This window comes from Marmota monax, unplaced genomic scaffold, assembly GCF_021218885.2.
Source record: "Marmota monax isolate L192 unplaced genomic scaffold, Marmota_monax_Labrador192_F-V1.1 WCK01_AAM20220418_F8-fsc00307, whole genome shotgun sequence".
Classification (NCBI taxonomy): Eukaryota; Metazoa; Chordata; class Mammalia; order Rodentia; family Sciuridae; genus Marmota; species Marmota monax.
This window is the reverse complement of record NW_026695211.1, coordinates 445,055-461,529: the sequence shown is the minus strand read 5'-3', so window position 1 is coordinate 461,529 and position 16,475 is coordinate 445,055. Positions and strand designations below refer to the sequence as shown.

The 16,475-nt window shown below is 36.2% G+C and overlaps 1 protein-coding gene across 1 annotated transcript in view; it reads right to left on the bottom strand.

The window, feature by feature from the left end:
- The window catches only part of Phex (phosphate regulating endopeptidase X-linked), a 192,618-nt gene that overhangs the window by 113,555 nt on the left and 62,588 nt on the right, over positions 1-16,475 (bottom strand). The window contains exons 10-11 of the mRNA XM_046430585.2: positions 13,985-14,078; positions 11,439-11,567 (exon numbers count right to left, since the gene is read on the bottom strand). Of these exons, the coding sequence (XP_046286541.1) occupies positions 11,439-11,567; positions 13,985-14,078 (223 nt within the window). The remainder of the gene's footprint in view (positions 1-11,438; positions 11,568-13,984; positions 14,079-16,475) is intronic.

The window sequence follows — 16,475 nt, the reverse complement described above, 5'->3', positions numbered from 1 at the left end:
CTTGATTAATGAAAGTGCCAAATGGAACTCATTATTAATAATATTTATGATTAACCCTGAAAAAATAGTCTGCAATCTCAGGGAGAGTGTCCTAAATCTTTTATTTCTGGCAATTGTCATTTTATTAGAAATACAGACATTAAATCATTGTATTAATAAATATTAAATATTCATTGATTCATTTTTATACTGTAACTTTTTATAAGAATGAGTTTGGATTGGCTCCAGATAAAAATATAATAATTCCATTAAAATAAGAAGTAACAAAGAGACATGTAGAGGTAGAAGAAATGATTAAGCCAGAAAACTAAGGATAGAAAATGCTGAGATTTCTAGCAGCCAAGTGTGCTAGTAAATCATACCAGTTTGTTATACCATTTAGCAAACTTGCATAGCTATTACACATGTTGGCAAAATAAAAAACGAATATCAAATTATTTGGGCCCAAGTCATGCTAAAAAGTGTGTTAGTCTGGTGCAGGAGTTTAGTATGTCCTTTTATGAAAACACATGTATCCATAATATTGGGGTAAGAAGTAGGAATAAAATATATTCATTAGATATGAACATATAGACTCTGTTCCAATTTTATAATTCATCCTTCCCTGTTTCTCACATACTCATTATGAGAGGAAATGGATCAGAAACCAGAATATTTACAAGTCAACCAATCCCATAATGGTCCAGCCTTTGGCTATGGATAAACTACTCCCAGCAAGTCACTATGACTGGTTACATTCAACACTCAGAACTTATTGAAGGGATAAAGGCTTTTTTCTCAGTAAGTGAATCTCCAGTATAGGGTCTTTGCATTTTACAAGTCTGATCAAATGTGCTCCACAAAACTGTGGCTGATAATACATAACAAAGGCCAACAGTGTCCAATGCTATCCAGAGACGTAGACAACAAACAAGAAAGGTGGGCCAAATGTGTCATCATTGTGGAAGCACACCCAAGGGCAAGATCAAAAGTAGTGTCTAAACTTATTTCAAAAGAAGTCCCAATGAGCTATCTAAATTACTTGTTTTGCTGGATGTCATTTTACCAAAGATTGCATAAATGAGCTGTCAGGATTGGGGTCTGATATTTGTTGTAACAAGATTTAGCCCATAGAGAGTTGTGAAACCCAGATCTGTTATAGAAATTATATTTGGCTCCTTGAGTAGTTTCATGAGACTCTCCTATGAGCCAGACTTAGCATTAAATGATTGGGCAGGTTCTGGAACATGGCCAGGGCATTGGAATTAAAAGGATCTTTATCCCAACAGAAAGCTACTACACTGGGTATGCATGGAGGACTAGCAACAGCCACCCCCAAGTACCTCACTCACTCTCACTCTTTCTGAGATAAATTAGGAAGAGGTGATCTCCATGCAGGAGTTGCCACAGCTATGCCAAAACCTTGATGTTATAGATTGTACCTTTACTGCTCATGTTAGGCATGACACACATAGTAACAATAGCTAACATTTACTGGGCACTTATTATGCACCAGGTTTTGTGCTGAACCTTCTATAAGGATTATCTCATTTAATCCTCACCACAATCCAAAGCGGTAGGTACTATTTTTATCCTTATTTGTGATATGCTGCAATGATGCCCCTGCTTTTACCCACACCCTTTGCCATGTGACTACAGATCTTCTCACTAAAAATGCAGAGTCCATTTCTCCACTATATAAATCAGGACTAGCCTTGTGACTTGCTCTGGCCAACACAATGCAGACATGACATTATGCCAGTTCTGAGCAGGAGCCTCAGGAGGCCCCACATGTTTCTGCTTGCTCACTTGCATCTCTGCCACAACCATGAGAACATGCCCAGGCTAGCCGGCTGAAGGAAGTAAGACACATGGAGTAGAGCCCAGTCATCCCAGCCACTTCTGCCAAAGCCAACCTAGATCAGCCAAACCCCAGACATTTGAGCAAACCCAGCCAAAATCAGCAGAACTGCAAAGGGGACCAACACTGACTCCAGATGCATCATCAGTAACTTCTTATTGTTGAATGCCAGTCAGGTTTTGTGACTGATTGTTACATAGCATTACTGTAGCAACAGAAACTCATGCACAATTTACAAACAGGAGTACAGGCTCAAAGAAGTTGTCTAATTTTCCCAAATTGGTTAGATCTGGGCTATGAGATGTCATTAGAACTTTGTAAAAAGTTATAATTTCTATATTATATAACTATATTAAAAAGTCCTTTAAGACCCAAATTATTTTGGTTTTCCTTAACCCAGTTCTTCAACCAGTTTCTCTGGAAACTGATTTGAACAATAAGATACCATTTACTAGACAAACAAGAACACTTGATAGCCAGAAAAAAATATCCTTTACTTGCATGAATGTGTCAAAGGGAGATATATATATATATATATATATATATATATATATATATATATATATATACACACACACACACACACACACACACACACATACACATACACATACATACATACATACTGGTCTTAAGAGCAACCCTCAAGAGTACCTGCATCTGTAGGGAATGAATAAGTCCTTGGTTTAAGGGCAATGCTATAATGCATGGCACTGACTTTCATGTGACTTCTGCCATCAACGTTATAGTTACATCTCATTTACTCAACCACTGAGAGAAACAGTGATCAAGGGAATTGGAGAACTTAAAGAATATTAATGGCAGTACATCAATTCAATTATCTTGACTCACTAATGAGGTGAACTCCTAGTGTATAGAGGTTGTAAGTTTAAACTCCACCGCCGCAATTGGACCCATGTGAGTAGTTAAGTCTTCAATACCAGCTGTAGCAGTATGGGGTAGGAGGAGAATTCCATTCTTAGGATAAGAATTACACTAGAACTGTTCACGTAAAGAGCAGCTCAGAAAAATGAAGATACTGTAGGTCATCTATGGCATTATTTGGGGACATGAACAATGTCTTTACTATGGGGGGAAAGATAAGCTACTAGAATGCAGGAGAAATTAATGAATTGTTTTACACGGTAAGAAAAGTTTTAATTCTTTGCCCAAAGTCTAAATCTAAAGTGTAATAATGGGCTGGGGTTGTAGCTCAGTGGTACAGCACTTGCCTAGCATGTGTGAGGCACTGGGTTTGATCTTCAGCACCACATAAAAATAAAAATATAAATCTATTAATGTGTAATAAAAGATTTATTCTGCTTTATCTAGATTAACCTTCTGAATATAGAATGTTTTAATATATAATAAAAGACCAGTGACTTTAGATTTGTCTAAGGAGTGACAAAGATTATCTTCTTGACCAGAGTTTAGTTTCTTAACTGGACCTTGACCTTGCCCTCCTGTCTACCCCCTCACCCCCAACCTGTCCTTGTCAGGCCTTCCTAGCTAGGTTCTAGCAAGAATTCTGCTAAGTGGCTTTAGAGAGAATTTCCAACCCTCAATATCATATCACTCTCTATATCAGATCCAACTCTTTGGGGTTTTGTTTGTTTGTTTGTTTGTTTGTGGTGCTGGGGATTGAACCCAGGGCCTTGTGCATGTAAGGCAAGCACTCTACCAACTGAGCTATATCTCCAGCCCAGTTGTTTGTTTTTTACCCTTAAAATCTGATCACCCTTACCTGCCTGCAGCAAGAATCCTGTTAAGTTAGTTTAGTAATAATTTCCCTCCTCTTGATGTCTCTTCTTAATAATTTTCCATCCACTGACCCCCTAATTCTGCCTGTTTGCTTGAAATTCACAACTATCTTTGCAACATTTGGAGTTGAGCCCAATCTTTCTCCTCTATTGCGGTAGAATTGACACCCTTTGCAATAGACCTGAATAGACTTTACGATTTTAACAAGCATCAAAATATTTTTTTTCTTTATCACCTTATAACAAAACACAGAAATCTTGAGGGAGCAGGAAAAACAGCCTACTGGCAAAATTGAGATATATGAATATATATATGAAAAAAGACAGGTAGTTTGGGGACATAGTGTCTACAAAGAAATAAAACAAGATTTTTTAAATACAGAAGAACTTAGCTCAGCTGAAATTTTCAGATGGGAATTTCAACTTCACTGAATTTTCTAGAAGCTATAGTTAAAGCAAAAAGACCTTTTCAGCATCAACACAAAAGAAAAATTGGTCTTTGATGTATATGCTCACATTTCTGCCTTAGTAACTAGAGAATGGTAAACAACAATGAAAAAAACTGTTTGAAGAAATATTCCATAGATGTGGGTCACCATTTGAAATATTGATGGTCACTCCTTAGACTGATGTAAGTAGAAACTACTGAAAATTGAGCTTAGTGTGTAGCCTGAATCAAAGATATCCTAAAAAGTCATTCTTAGATCAAATCTCTAATAATCAGCTTCTTTCTTGTTTCCCTTTCTTCTGACAGGTATATAAATACAAGAATGCAATGACAACTGGTTGGATTTAAACTTAAGTTTTCACTATATTTATCTTTAAAATATGGACATTCTAGAAACTAAACCTATTCCAGCTGTATCCTATCTCTACAATTCTAAAAAAATAGGAAATGTGAGCCTTTTATTTTTATAAGATGTTACTATTAGAATAATACCCTTTGGGCTGGGGATGTGGCTCAAGCGGTAGCGTGCTCGCCTGGCATGCGTGTGGCCTGGGTTTGATCCTCAGCACCACATACAAACAAAGATGTTGTGTCCGCTGAAAACTAAAAAATAAATATTAAAAAATTCTCTTTAAAAAAAAAAAGAATAATACCCTAACAAGGATGAATTAATTATAGGAAGAGCCACTGAGAAGTCTCTAGTCTCCTCATTCCAGTCATAAAATTGGTAATGATTCAAGAGCAGCAAAGGAATATGCTGTAGTTCAGGTCAAAGGTCCATGTGGTAGATTTGTTCCTCAAGGTGTTGCTATTGCTATTGACAGGTGGTAGGATGTGGGACTTAGTAGGAGATCTTTAGGTCATTAGGAGCATGCCCTTGAAGGGGTCAGGACACCCCCATCCCTTCTTCTTCCTCTCTTTTATTTTCTGGCCATGAGATAAGCATTGCAACATTCCTGCCATGACATTTGGTCGGGCCACATGCTTAAAAGTATCAGGGCCAACTGAACATGGACTGGAATCTCTAAAAGCATGAACCAAAATAAACCTTTTCTCTTTATAAGTCCAGGCAACACAGAATGGAACATAGATTTGGGCTAGAAAAATCTTCACTTGAATCTCTAATCTATTTGTAAGCTACATGACCTCATGGATTTTGGTGAACTCTCAATTTTGTCATCTAGAAAATGGACACACTAATAGTAATTATGAGGCCAATGTGAAGATTAAATGAGTTTTCATATTGAAAACACATTAAAAATTTTCTGGAAACCTAGTTACACCTCAGTACAACTACCCAACACTATTATCATCACTAGATTTTTTAAAATTTTAGTGCATTGTAATTATACAAAAGAGTAGGGTTCATTTTGATATATTCATAAATGCATATAACATAGTTTTCTTCCCTCCTTCCCTTCTTCCCTCTGATTCCCTTGCTATACTGTATTGGTCTTCCTTCTATTTACTTACTTATTTTTTTAAATATTTATTTTTTAGTTGGACACAATATCTTTATTTATTTATTTACATGTGGTGCTGAGGATTGAACCCAGGGCCTCGCACACGCTCTACCACTGAGCCATAACCCCAGCCCCAACTTACTTATTTTTTAATTGGTACATTATAGTTATGGGTAAAATTGGAATGCATTGTGATATATTCATACACACATGGCATAATTTGGTCAACTTTATTCCCCAGTTCTTCCCCTTTGTCTCCTTCTCCTCCCTTACTCTTGGTTAAAAAGCTTCATCACTAGATTTTTAAATCATTATCCTGATCATTACAGTGCCACTAGACCCAGATGACAAACCCTTCTCTCCCTAGCTTTCATTGGAATCTTTACCTGCCCTTCATGGACATGAATATCTATCTGTGACACTTATATATTATAGATATAAATTATAATTGATAATAAAATTAAATGGAAGAGAAGAACAGCAAGTAATAACATTAAACACCCTCCCCTAGATATACCTAATCCTCTCTCACCATTTAGGTTATGAGCATATAGATTAGGACTTGTCACAGTAGGATGAGAGCATCATCTCTATTTATGGTGACAGTGTATCATTAATTCTCTGGGGAAGTCCCACTTTCTATCCTGTATATAACTTTCCATAAAAGTAATTTGTTAAATGCTTACCTAATATGATAATATGATCATCATTTAAATAAAATTTAAAAATTAAAGAAGTCTTTTGACAGACAAGGGTATGATTTTTAGTTCTGGAGATTAGAGATAGAGGGATAGAGAGGGAGATGGGGAGAATGATAATATAAAAGTCACAAATGATATTCACAGGACAAAGTTATTTTGAACTCCAGAGTATTCACAATGTGGGAGATTTCACCAAAAAAATCCAGATTTCTGGTTTCTCTCAAAAATGAAAAATAAAAATTGAAACAAAGTACTCCAGGCCTGCATTCCTGAATGAAAATAGTTAGCCAGAGACTAGTCTTGGTGAATCCTGGATAGTACCTGCACACCTGATCCCCACCAATATATCCCAGCCACCAAGGTCAAGGAAAATTCCATTTATCATTACACTTACCCTGGCTTTTTTCTATACTCAGTCAGCTTTACTCCTGAATGGTATTTAATGCTACTCACTAACCGTGAGTAGAGTTGAGCTTGGACCCCTGGCTTTGGCTTGTTCAAGTCCTTTGCACCTCCAGGTCACTGGATATCTTTAATTTATACATTCAACCCCACATAGTCTCTGAGCCAATGAGAACTAAGGCCCCAAAGTATTTGCTCAGAGTAGAGAAGCTGCTATCCCAGAAAACCTGAAGTATTCTGATAAAGCAGCACTTTGATTCCAATTCCCACCCTTGTTCCCAGGCCATGAATCCTAGTGTTGAGTCCTTGTCACTGATCTTATAGTTCTCCTAGAAATCCACTTGGCTACTGACCAACAATGCCACCCTCCCACTCCTGGCTATTAACAACCTCTCACATAGGGACCAAACCCTGTCATGCTGAGATCAAGGGATCCTTCTTGGATTCTTTAGATCAACAATTTCCATTATGATAGCCACTTAGCAATATGTGGCAATTGAACAATTGAAATGTCACTAGTCCAAACAGAGATGTGCTATAAATATAAAATACACATGGAGTTTCAGACTTAGACTGAAATAAAGCATATAAATTATTGTATTTGTAATTTTATATTAATTATGTACTGAAATAACAATTGTTTTTGATAGACTAAACAAAACATTGTTAAAATTAATTTCAACTATTTCCTTTTACTTTTTTAATGTGGCTACTAGAAAATTTAAAGTTACATACATGGCTCATATTGTAGTCCTACTGGACACCACAAAGACATCCACTACTATGCTTTGGATCTTCAATGCCTCCCAAAAGCTCCCAGTCAATGGTGGGGAGATGATGGAAACTTGGGGCAAGTAGGTCATTGGGGATGTATCCCTGAAGAATATACTGAGACCTGAACCTTTCCCCTCTCTCTATGCTTCCCTGATGCCATGAGGTAAGTATTTTTGCTCTATATTATGCCTCCACCATGATTAGCTCCTCATCATGGGTCCAAAATAAATGGGCCAACAAACTATAGTCTGAAACTATGAAATAAAATAAATCTTTCTTCTAAATTATTTATCTCAGATATTGTATTACAGTGACATAAAACTAACACAACCACTCTCCAAAAAATTCTATATCTCCCTATACTCACTCCACTGGCCTGTGACAAGCAAGGCTTATAGCCAACATCTATTCTACTATCTGAAAAGCAGACTATTCCATCTGATCTCTTTAGGTGACTAAATTTCTGTTGAATGACTCTCCTATAATACATGCTATTCTTCTCATTTCTAATTAAATTTGCAAAACTCCTGTAGTCCCGTAAGTGAATGAGTAGAAGGGTGTACCGGCATACCTGTATGGTGAATGCGTACTTGTACATAGAAAGTCATAAGGAAAGAATAATGTGGAAGTATGTTTTTCCCAGTGAAAAAAGAAGGTAACCCTGGTAGGTAGGTAGGTAAGTAGGTAGGTAAGTAAGTCAGTAAGAGTCAGATACCTAAGGTGGGGATGGGGGTGCTCTCCCTCTACCAAGAAAATCTGGAAATGAATTCCTCTCTCCCATCCACCATCAATAATAAAGGGTGCCAACCAGAAGCAATTAGGCCAACCCTGCAGTCAAGAGAGTCTAGAATCAGAGACACTGAAGAGGAGCATGAATTCCTTAGAAAAACCTAGGTGTCTGTTTTCAAAGCAAAATAGTCCAGTGTAAGGGGCACAAGTATGGAGGCCCTCAAGTAGGGTTTGGCACTGTCCATTTAAACCAATCTGAATCACAAAAAAAAAAAATTCAATGATCTGAACATTGAAGCAATTATTACACTAATGCAATAGATTTTGGTAAATGAAGTATTGCTATCAATGTCTGCTGATCTGGCCTGCTCCCATGAATCACCGGGTTTGTGCTTTTGGTAGTAACCCTTTACAAACACATGAAAGAGGAGAAAGCCTTGTTACTCAAAGTGTGGTCCCTGGAACGACAGCAGCAGCAGCATCTGGTAGCTGGTTAACCAAATTCTTGGGCCATACTCTAAACCCAAGTTTAAAAGACCCTTGTTAAAATGCAATGAGATTTTGTACTTTTAACAAGAAGATCCTGTGATCCGTGTACATATTAAAGTTTAAAAAGTACCTAAAGTTTAACCTTCTGACCATATTCATTTGCTTAACAAACTTTTTTGATAAATAAATAATGGCAGCCTTTCCTCTGAGTTAAGGTCTCTGGAATTTGCCCCACTGGGGACTTTCTGTTTGTCTTTTTCTTTGGACTGTAGCTAATAATACAGAATGCTTTTCAAATAAATCAGTGGTTCCAGGTGGTTCTTGGATGGGAGCCCTGTAACAAGGCTATAAAAAGCCAGATCTTTCTCTTATAAGTTTCCAACTTAAGTATTCCCTGAAGCAAATAGCTTTGGCATAAGGGAGGCAAATAATTTTATGTAAAAGAGATGAATATCTGCATACATAACATAGTGCCCCCCATGTACATCAAAATAAGGGAAATAATTGCCAAAATCAACTTCATTTTAGAATGCTAATGACATATGAAAATGGGTCTTTATCACCCAAACTGAGAAAACAAATTTAATCCACATACTTTTCATATTACTTAAAATTTTTACACTGCCAAAAAATCTTCATATATATATACATATATATCCATTATCCCTTAATTATTTTTATATCCTTCCCAGAACTTATAAAGTTATCACTGTGATAATCTGATAAGTTTTCCACTCATTTACTCCAACCAAGGAGCAAAAGAAAACACATAAGGAGAATATTGAATATTTTAAAATAAGACATTAATTCCTCAGTGGAATTATTGGCAAGAGGACTTTCTATTTCAAATATAAAGTCTCAAACTTCACAAAAATTCTCTAAAGTATCCAAAGACAACAAAAACAAATTAATGTAGGAAAATGTAATTAGACTTATGGTATTCCAAAGCAAACTTCAGCACAGAATACATAGCTATGTGTTATGTATCCATACATATTCCAACATTTTGGTATTAATGTTTATCACTACATAATATAAACCATTTGAACAATCATGACTAAATAGACTTTATGTCTTTACCCTTAAATTAAAGATGCTTATATATTTGTATCTGACTGATTACATGGACTTTTTTCAGTAATGGAAGTTCAACCCAGATTCTCAAATACAATAGGCAAGCACTCTACCACTATACCCCGGACTCCCTGCCCCCCCCCTTCTTCCATTCCCCTTTTTTGAGACAGGATCTTGCTAAGCTGCTGAAGCTAGCCTCAAACTTGCTGCACTCCTGCCTCAGCATCCCTAATGGCTGGGATTATAAGTGTGGGCTACCATAGCCAACAATTATGTGGATTTCTGTTAGTTAATCATACCTAGATGTTTTGCTTCCTGATATCTGTAAAACACAATTCATCACAATGCACACAAAAACCTGGCTCAATTCAAATTGAAAATTCAAAAATGCCCTCATAATAGCAAAAAATAATAATAATCTAATTTAAAAATGGGCAAAATACCTGAATAGATATTTTCCCAAAGATATACAGATTACCAGAAGGTGTATGAAAATGCATTCAACATCACTAATCACCAGAGAAATGCAAATCAAAAGTACAATGAGATCACCTTTCATCTGTTAGTATGGCTCTTGTCAAGAGATACAAGAATGTGGAAAAAGGAAACCTTTGTACACAGTGGGAATATAGATTGGTATAACCATCATGAAAAGCATATGAGAAATCCTAAAAAGAAAAAAGAAAGAAAAAAAAAAGGATTCATGTACAACCCAGTCATTCCAAGGGAAACAAAATTAGTATCTTGAAAAGATACCTGCACTCCCATTTTCCTAGTGGCACTATTCCTAATAGCCAAGACATAGAATCCACCTAAATGTCCATCAATGGATGAATGAATAAAGAAACACAGATAAAGTGGAATATTAATCAGCCACAAAATACAAGGAAATTCTGCCTTCTGCAACATCGTAGATAAACCTGGAGGACATCACACTAAGTGAAACAAGCCAGATACAGAAACACAAGTACAATATAATCTCATTTACATATGGAATCTTTAAAAAATGTTGAATTCATAGAAGCAGAGAATAGAACAGTAATTGTCAGGGACTAAGAGTGGAATAATGGGAAGATGCTGGTCAAAGAATACAAACTTTCAGTTATAAGAGGAATAAGTCTTGGAGATCTAATGTTCAGCATGGTATTTATAGTTAAAAATAATGTATTGTATAATTAAAATTTGCTAAGAGAGTAGACCTTAAATTTCCTCACCACACACAAACACAAAATGACATGGTGATGGATGTGTTGATTTGATTGACACATTTCACAAGATATTAGTATATCAAATCATCATACTATATACCTTGAGTATATATAATTTTGATATGTTAAATGTACCTCAATAAAGCTGGAAGAAAAAAATACACCTTCTCTTCCAATGCAGCTGAAACAGATGGAGAAAAACTACATTGCCATGGTGACAAATCTCTCTTTAAATTTGTGACCTGGAATCTCCCCTAGACCTAGACCCTGACTATTTCCAAGTAGCCATACTATATTTCTTCAGTTAAGTCACTCTCCCACTCCTCTGGACAACTAATTAGCACCTTCTCCTCTTTCTTCCAACCTTCAATATCTGCTTACCCATCTTACTCTCATTTGATCTTTCCTCATGTTTCACTGAGAAATGGAAAGAATCCAAAGAGAACACCTACAGATCTCTACCTGGAAGACTGGCAGTGGCCTGCTGATTATATCCTTATTACATCTGGCTAAATTGCCACTGTTTTACCAGCTGAGGAGCTCCACTTACCATCTCCTTCTTATCTTCCTGGAAGTGCACATCCACAAACATTTTTCCAACAACATAAGGAAGGGCACTTTCAATAAAGTTTACACATTTGTCCCATTGAGGCAGCAAAGTTGTGGTCCCCTGGATCACCTGTGGGAGATAATCAATCCAGTTTAATCTTCATTGGATAAAAACTATTTCTAAAAAAATCAACCAGCTGAAGAAAACAATTTTTAAAACATTACACACCCAAGCCCATATACATGTAAGATAGTAGAAGCAAAGGCAAACTCAGATGAAGAAAAATAATTCTGCTTGTTCCTGTTTTTTTTAGAATTAAATAAAAATGTTTTGATAATGAAATATAATGTAACTTGTCTTTTCTCCCACTTTTCTTCATTAAGCAAAGGATCTAAACAATGGTACAACTTTTCTTTAGTCAGTAGGGATCCAAAGGGATGTTCAAGTGTTCAGATAGTACTTAATATCTATTAAGATTTGAAGTTCCATCAGAAAAGGTCTAGATCAAAGTTCCTGCCAGTGAGAGTTTCCTTGCTCTGGGGAATATAACTAAAAATATACTAACAGTAGGATAACATGACCCACCATGAACAACCCAGGGAGCATATTTACATTGTGTCATAGCAGAGAACACACTGGTAAACAAATAAAATACAGATGTAAATGCTTCTCCCTTCAGTCTCAATTATACCATCATAAGAAAACATTTACAAACAAGTAAGGAACTTCGAAAGCAGGACTTGGAGGGCTTAAAGGTTTATTCTTGGGAATAAAGGCAGAGAAATAAATATAGTTTAAGTTGTCCCTGGAGGTTGGGCATGCAGGAAGGCAGTGGAGGGGGGAAGGGAGGCTTTGAGAATGGTGAATGGTGGCCAGAATCATTCCTTGTACAAAGTAAGAACCAGGTTGTTGAAGCAGGGAAAAGAGATTAATGCTTCAGTTCATCTGTTCTTCCTCTGCTTCTGGTAACATGACCCCTCTCAGAGGTAAGGTATGAATCTATTTTTAAAACCTCTAGAGAAAGAGTTCCTACAACCTTCTTTGGCAATTCAAAATTATATTTAGCACTTCACACTCAAGAAACATCCCCTCATACCTAACCTCAAATTTTCACACACTACTTTCTCTTTCTCTCTCTCTCTCTCCCTCCCTCCCTCCCTCTCTCATTCTCTTCACAGTGGAGGTGGAAAGCAGCTGGTTATCATCTTTTATGTGATCCATAAGACTTAAAAATACACTCACATCAAAAAAAATTCTACTTGTTTTGGGGCTGGATTGTGGCTCAGCGGTAGAGCTGAGTTCGATCCTCAGCACCACATAAAAATAAATAAAATAAAGGTATTGTGTCCAACTACAACTAAAAAATAAATATTTTTAAAAATCTACTTGTTTTGGATCTGAACCATTTGATGTAACATAAATAAATAAATAAATATATATATATATATATATATATATATATATATATATATATATATATATATTTGTTTTATGCTATACTCTACAAAATGACTTTGTATTCTAGTCATTTTAAAGGGTCAAAATGTACCTACAGTGGCCCACTAAGAATTTCTATGCTCACTAGTTTCTCTAATAAACAAAATGTCTGTTAAATGAAATCAGAGCTTATAAAATTTGCTTTCACTTAGCTTTGAACTGATAGAAAAATAAAATATTTTTAGAAGTCACAAAATCTTTAAGTCCTCTAGTGGTGGCAGAATACTCATAAATAAACCTCAGAAACAGACCATAAAAACATCTGTGTAATTAGGAGGCATCGGGGATGGTCAAGAAGCAAAGACTCAAAATTCAGGTGAGTGGGGAGAGGGAAATCAATTCAGGCACTTGAGCAAGGTCTCAAAGGACACGGAAAAAAAAAAATATGGAGTGGGCCTCATGGAGTGGGCCTAGCAGAATTAGGATAGATTCAAGATTAAAGATCTAAGTCAAGTTAAAGACAAAAACTCTGTCACTAAATTAAAAATGAAACTTTACCATCTAATGCCTATGTCATACATATGTGAATATTCAGGATACTAAAAATAAAAGACAGTTATAGTGCAATCAATCACAATGAAACTCCATACCCTCCAATCAGTATCTCCACTTTCATCAGTCCTCCCTATCCCCATAAACATACACATTATATGTCAGTGAAAAATTAAATAAAAACTACTTTTAAAAGATAGTTTCAAACATATCACTAAAAAATGTTAAAACTATAATTATAGTGACACAGTTAAAAACCCTGGGGAAAAATGGAAATAAGTTAATAAGAGGGGAGAGTTGAAAAACAATGTGACCACGGCCGTAAGTATTACCTTAAATATCTTTATATAGCCCCATCAAATTAGAGCTTGAATGTACTCTTACTGTATTTAAATTGTACCTGAACAAAAAGAAATCAAGCAAGAAAAGACCTTGGGCTGCAAAACTTCCTCCTATCCCATCCCTAAAGGCAGTTTTTATTGAACCAGTTAATATACAGACTGTTCTGGCATGTAAAGTTATCCAGTGCTATAACATTACAATCTTCTTAAACGTACCCGTGAGAATTCCAGCCATCTATATTGAAAGCGCCTGCTCAGGTTTGGAATTCTGGAATAAACCATTCTCCACACCAAATAGTTGGCAATGGTCCTGTTAACATAGAGAAATGCACATTTATTGTATTTTAGGTCGATATCTGATCCTCTGCAGAACACCTTCAGAAAAACTGTTGGCAAAGCTCCACGGAGAGACCGCCTGTTCATATAAAAATGCAACACTTTCACTTGAGAAATGTCATAAAATGATACAATGTCAATAAGCACAACCAAAATTGGCTTGCCTTTCACCACCTACTTACTACAGAGATAAAATGAATATTTCAACCCCAGGTCTGAAAAGTGAACACTTTGCTTTCTTTCTGGCAGAGTCCACTATTGCCTTATCTCCCATACCTGGAAACTGTAAATACCTTCAAATTATAGGTGACTTGATGTAATGCATATGTATTATTTGCCTTCAGAAATTAACAGCAAAATACTGACCGATACCTATTGTCTAAATTTGAACTTATTAAATATGTGAACTCAGGGAAGTCACTGAAGCTCTTTGATTTCTCTTTCCTTACAATACATGAAGGATGTTCCCTGCCTCACAGGGTTATTGTGAGGTTAATATAAGTAACAAAATGTTTGACAAAGAGTAAATACCTAAGGTACTTCAAAACAAGAACATTCCCATATGCTCTTGCAATGCCCATGATACCTACTTTCAAAAATCTGCTACATTTAAGTGGTGCCTTTTTCTACAAGCAAAAGATGTCCTGAGCTCAGAAGGACACATGATCTGAGTTAATTTCTAATTCAATAGTGATGATGGATTTTTGATGACCCACCTTACTCCCAGCTGTGCCATTACCATGGTGACTAATAACACACATTCCTAAGATGGCCCTTGGGTCAACCAGAAACGTGACATTAGTGTGACATGATGATGCTAATTGGCTCATCAAAAACAACCTACTCTCTCATTATTTGCATGACTCTCTAATGTAGTGGCTGTGCACTCCTGACAGCAAAATATTTTTCAGCATATTCAACAATATGTGGATGCTTGTTTTAATTTCTATATAGGTACAGGCTAAAATATTAGGAATCTTTAAATAAATACAGAACTTTTAAGAGATAATATAAAAATATTTTCAAAAAGTCATAAATTAACCCTTCAAATATTATGCTTATTATTTAAAACATATTATCCTCATAGAATTGGGCTAATACAATGACAGTGCATGTAAATCCATATTTCTTATAGTCTTTTTGACTTTTTCAAAAATTTTGAGATACCCTTTTCATATCTGGTTAGACCACTATTGTTTTCCCTTATCATCTGGCTAACCAAGATGGCATACTAGTGTGAGAGAAGGGTCACTTCTGCCATTTTATTTCCATTCCATGCTTATGCTTATGTTACTAGTAGTAGCTTCAGTTCATGTTTCTCTGCAAAAAATATTTTAAACTACTGGTCCTTGTTGTGATGCTTAAACTAAACTACATTAAAAAATTCACAAATCTGTAGGTATATGCAAGTGTCTCATGATTATTTTCAATATGTCAAATGCAGTCACAAACCAGTGACTGTAATAGTGCCTCTGCCATGCATGTCATCAAGACCAAATGAAGGGTCTATGGCCACATACATAGTAGAACTTAATAAAACCTAATAATTATTTTAAAATTTAAAAATAAAGATAGAAGTTCCAACATTTTCTTCTTGGACCCAAGGGATCTCCTTGGGCTATGAATATCCCCCCTTAGAGGCCACTACCCAAATCAGTAAAGTCAAGCCCCTCACCCATGCTTTGTTCAGACCATTATGATAAACACCCCATTTTAGGTCATTGCTTCAGATCTTTTGCATATACATCTATCTTTATGACTGAACAAGACAAAAAGTGCTCACTGAGCACTTACTCTTGGCCCAGTGTTGTGCCAGGTACCATGAGGAATGTTGAAAAACAGGAACCTAGCACCTAAGTCAAAGAACTTAAGATTTCTGTTTGTTCATATCATTGGGTTTTTAATTGAAGGGACACACTATAAGTACATAAAGGAGCCTTCTTTTTTTTTAGAGAGAGAGAATTTTAATATTTATTTTTTTAGTTTTCGGCAGACACAACATCTTTGTTTGTATGTGGTGCTGAGGATCGAACCCGGGCCGCACACATGCCAGGCGAGCGCACTACCGCTTGAGCCACATCCCCAGCCCCTAAAGGAGCCTTCTTTCCCTGACTCAAACAACATACCCTGAGTACCCAGATATGTACTAATAGTTCTAGATGCTGGGGAGATAGAGAGGTAAGAAATATATAGGCCTTGATCTTCTGAAGCTTTTAGTTGAGCAGAGGAGTTGGGGGAGTGAATAAATAAATATTTGGCAGGTCTTCGCACCCCAAAGTGGGTGCCAGACATTCCCTAGAAGTATAGCATATCTCATACTGAAGGATAAATGTAGACTTCATGAGAGGGACAGGGCTTAAACTATATCTGA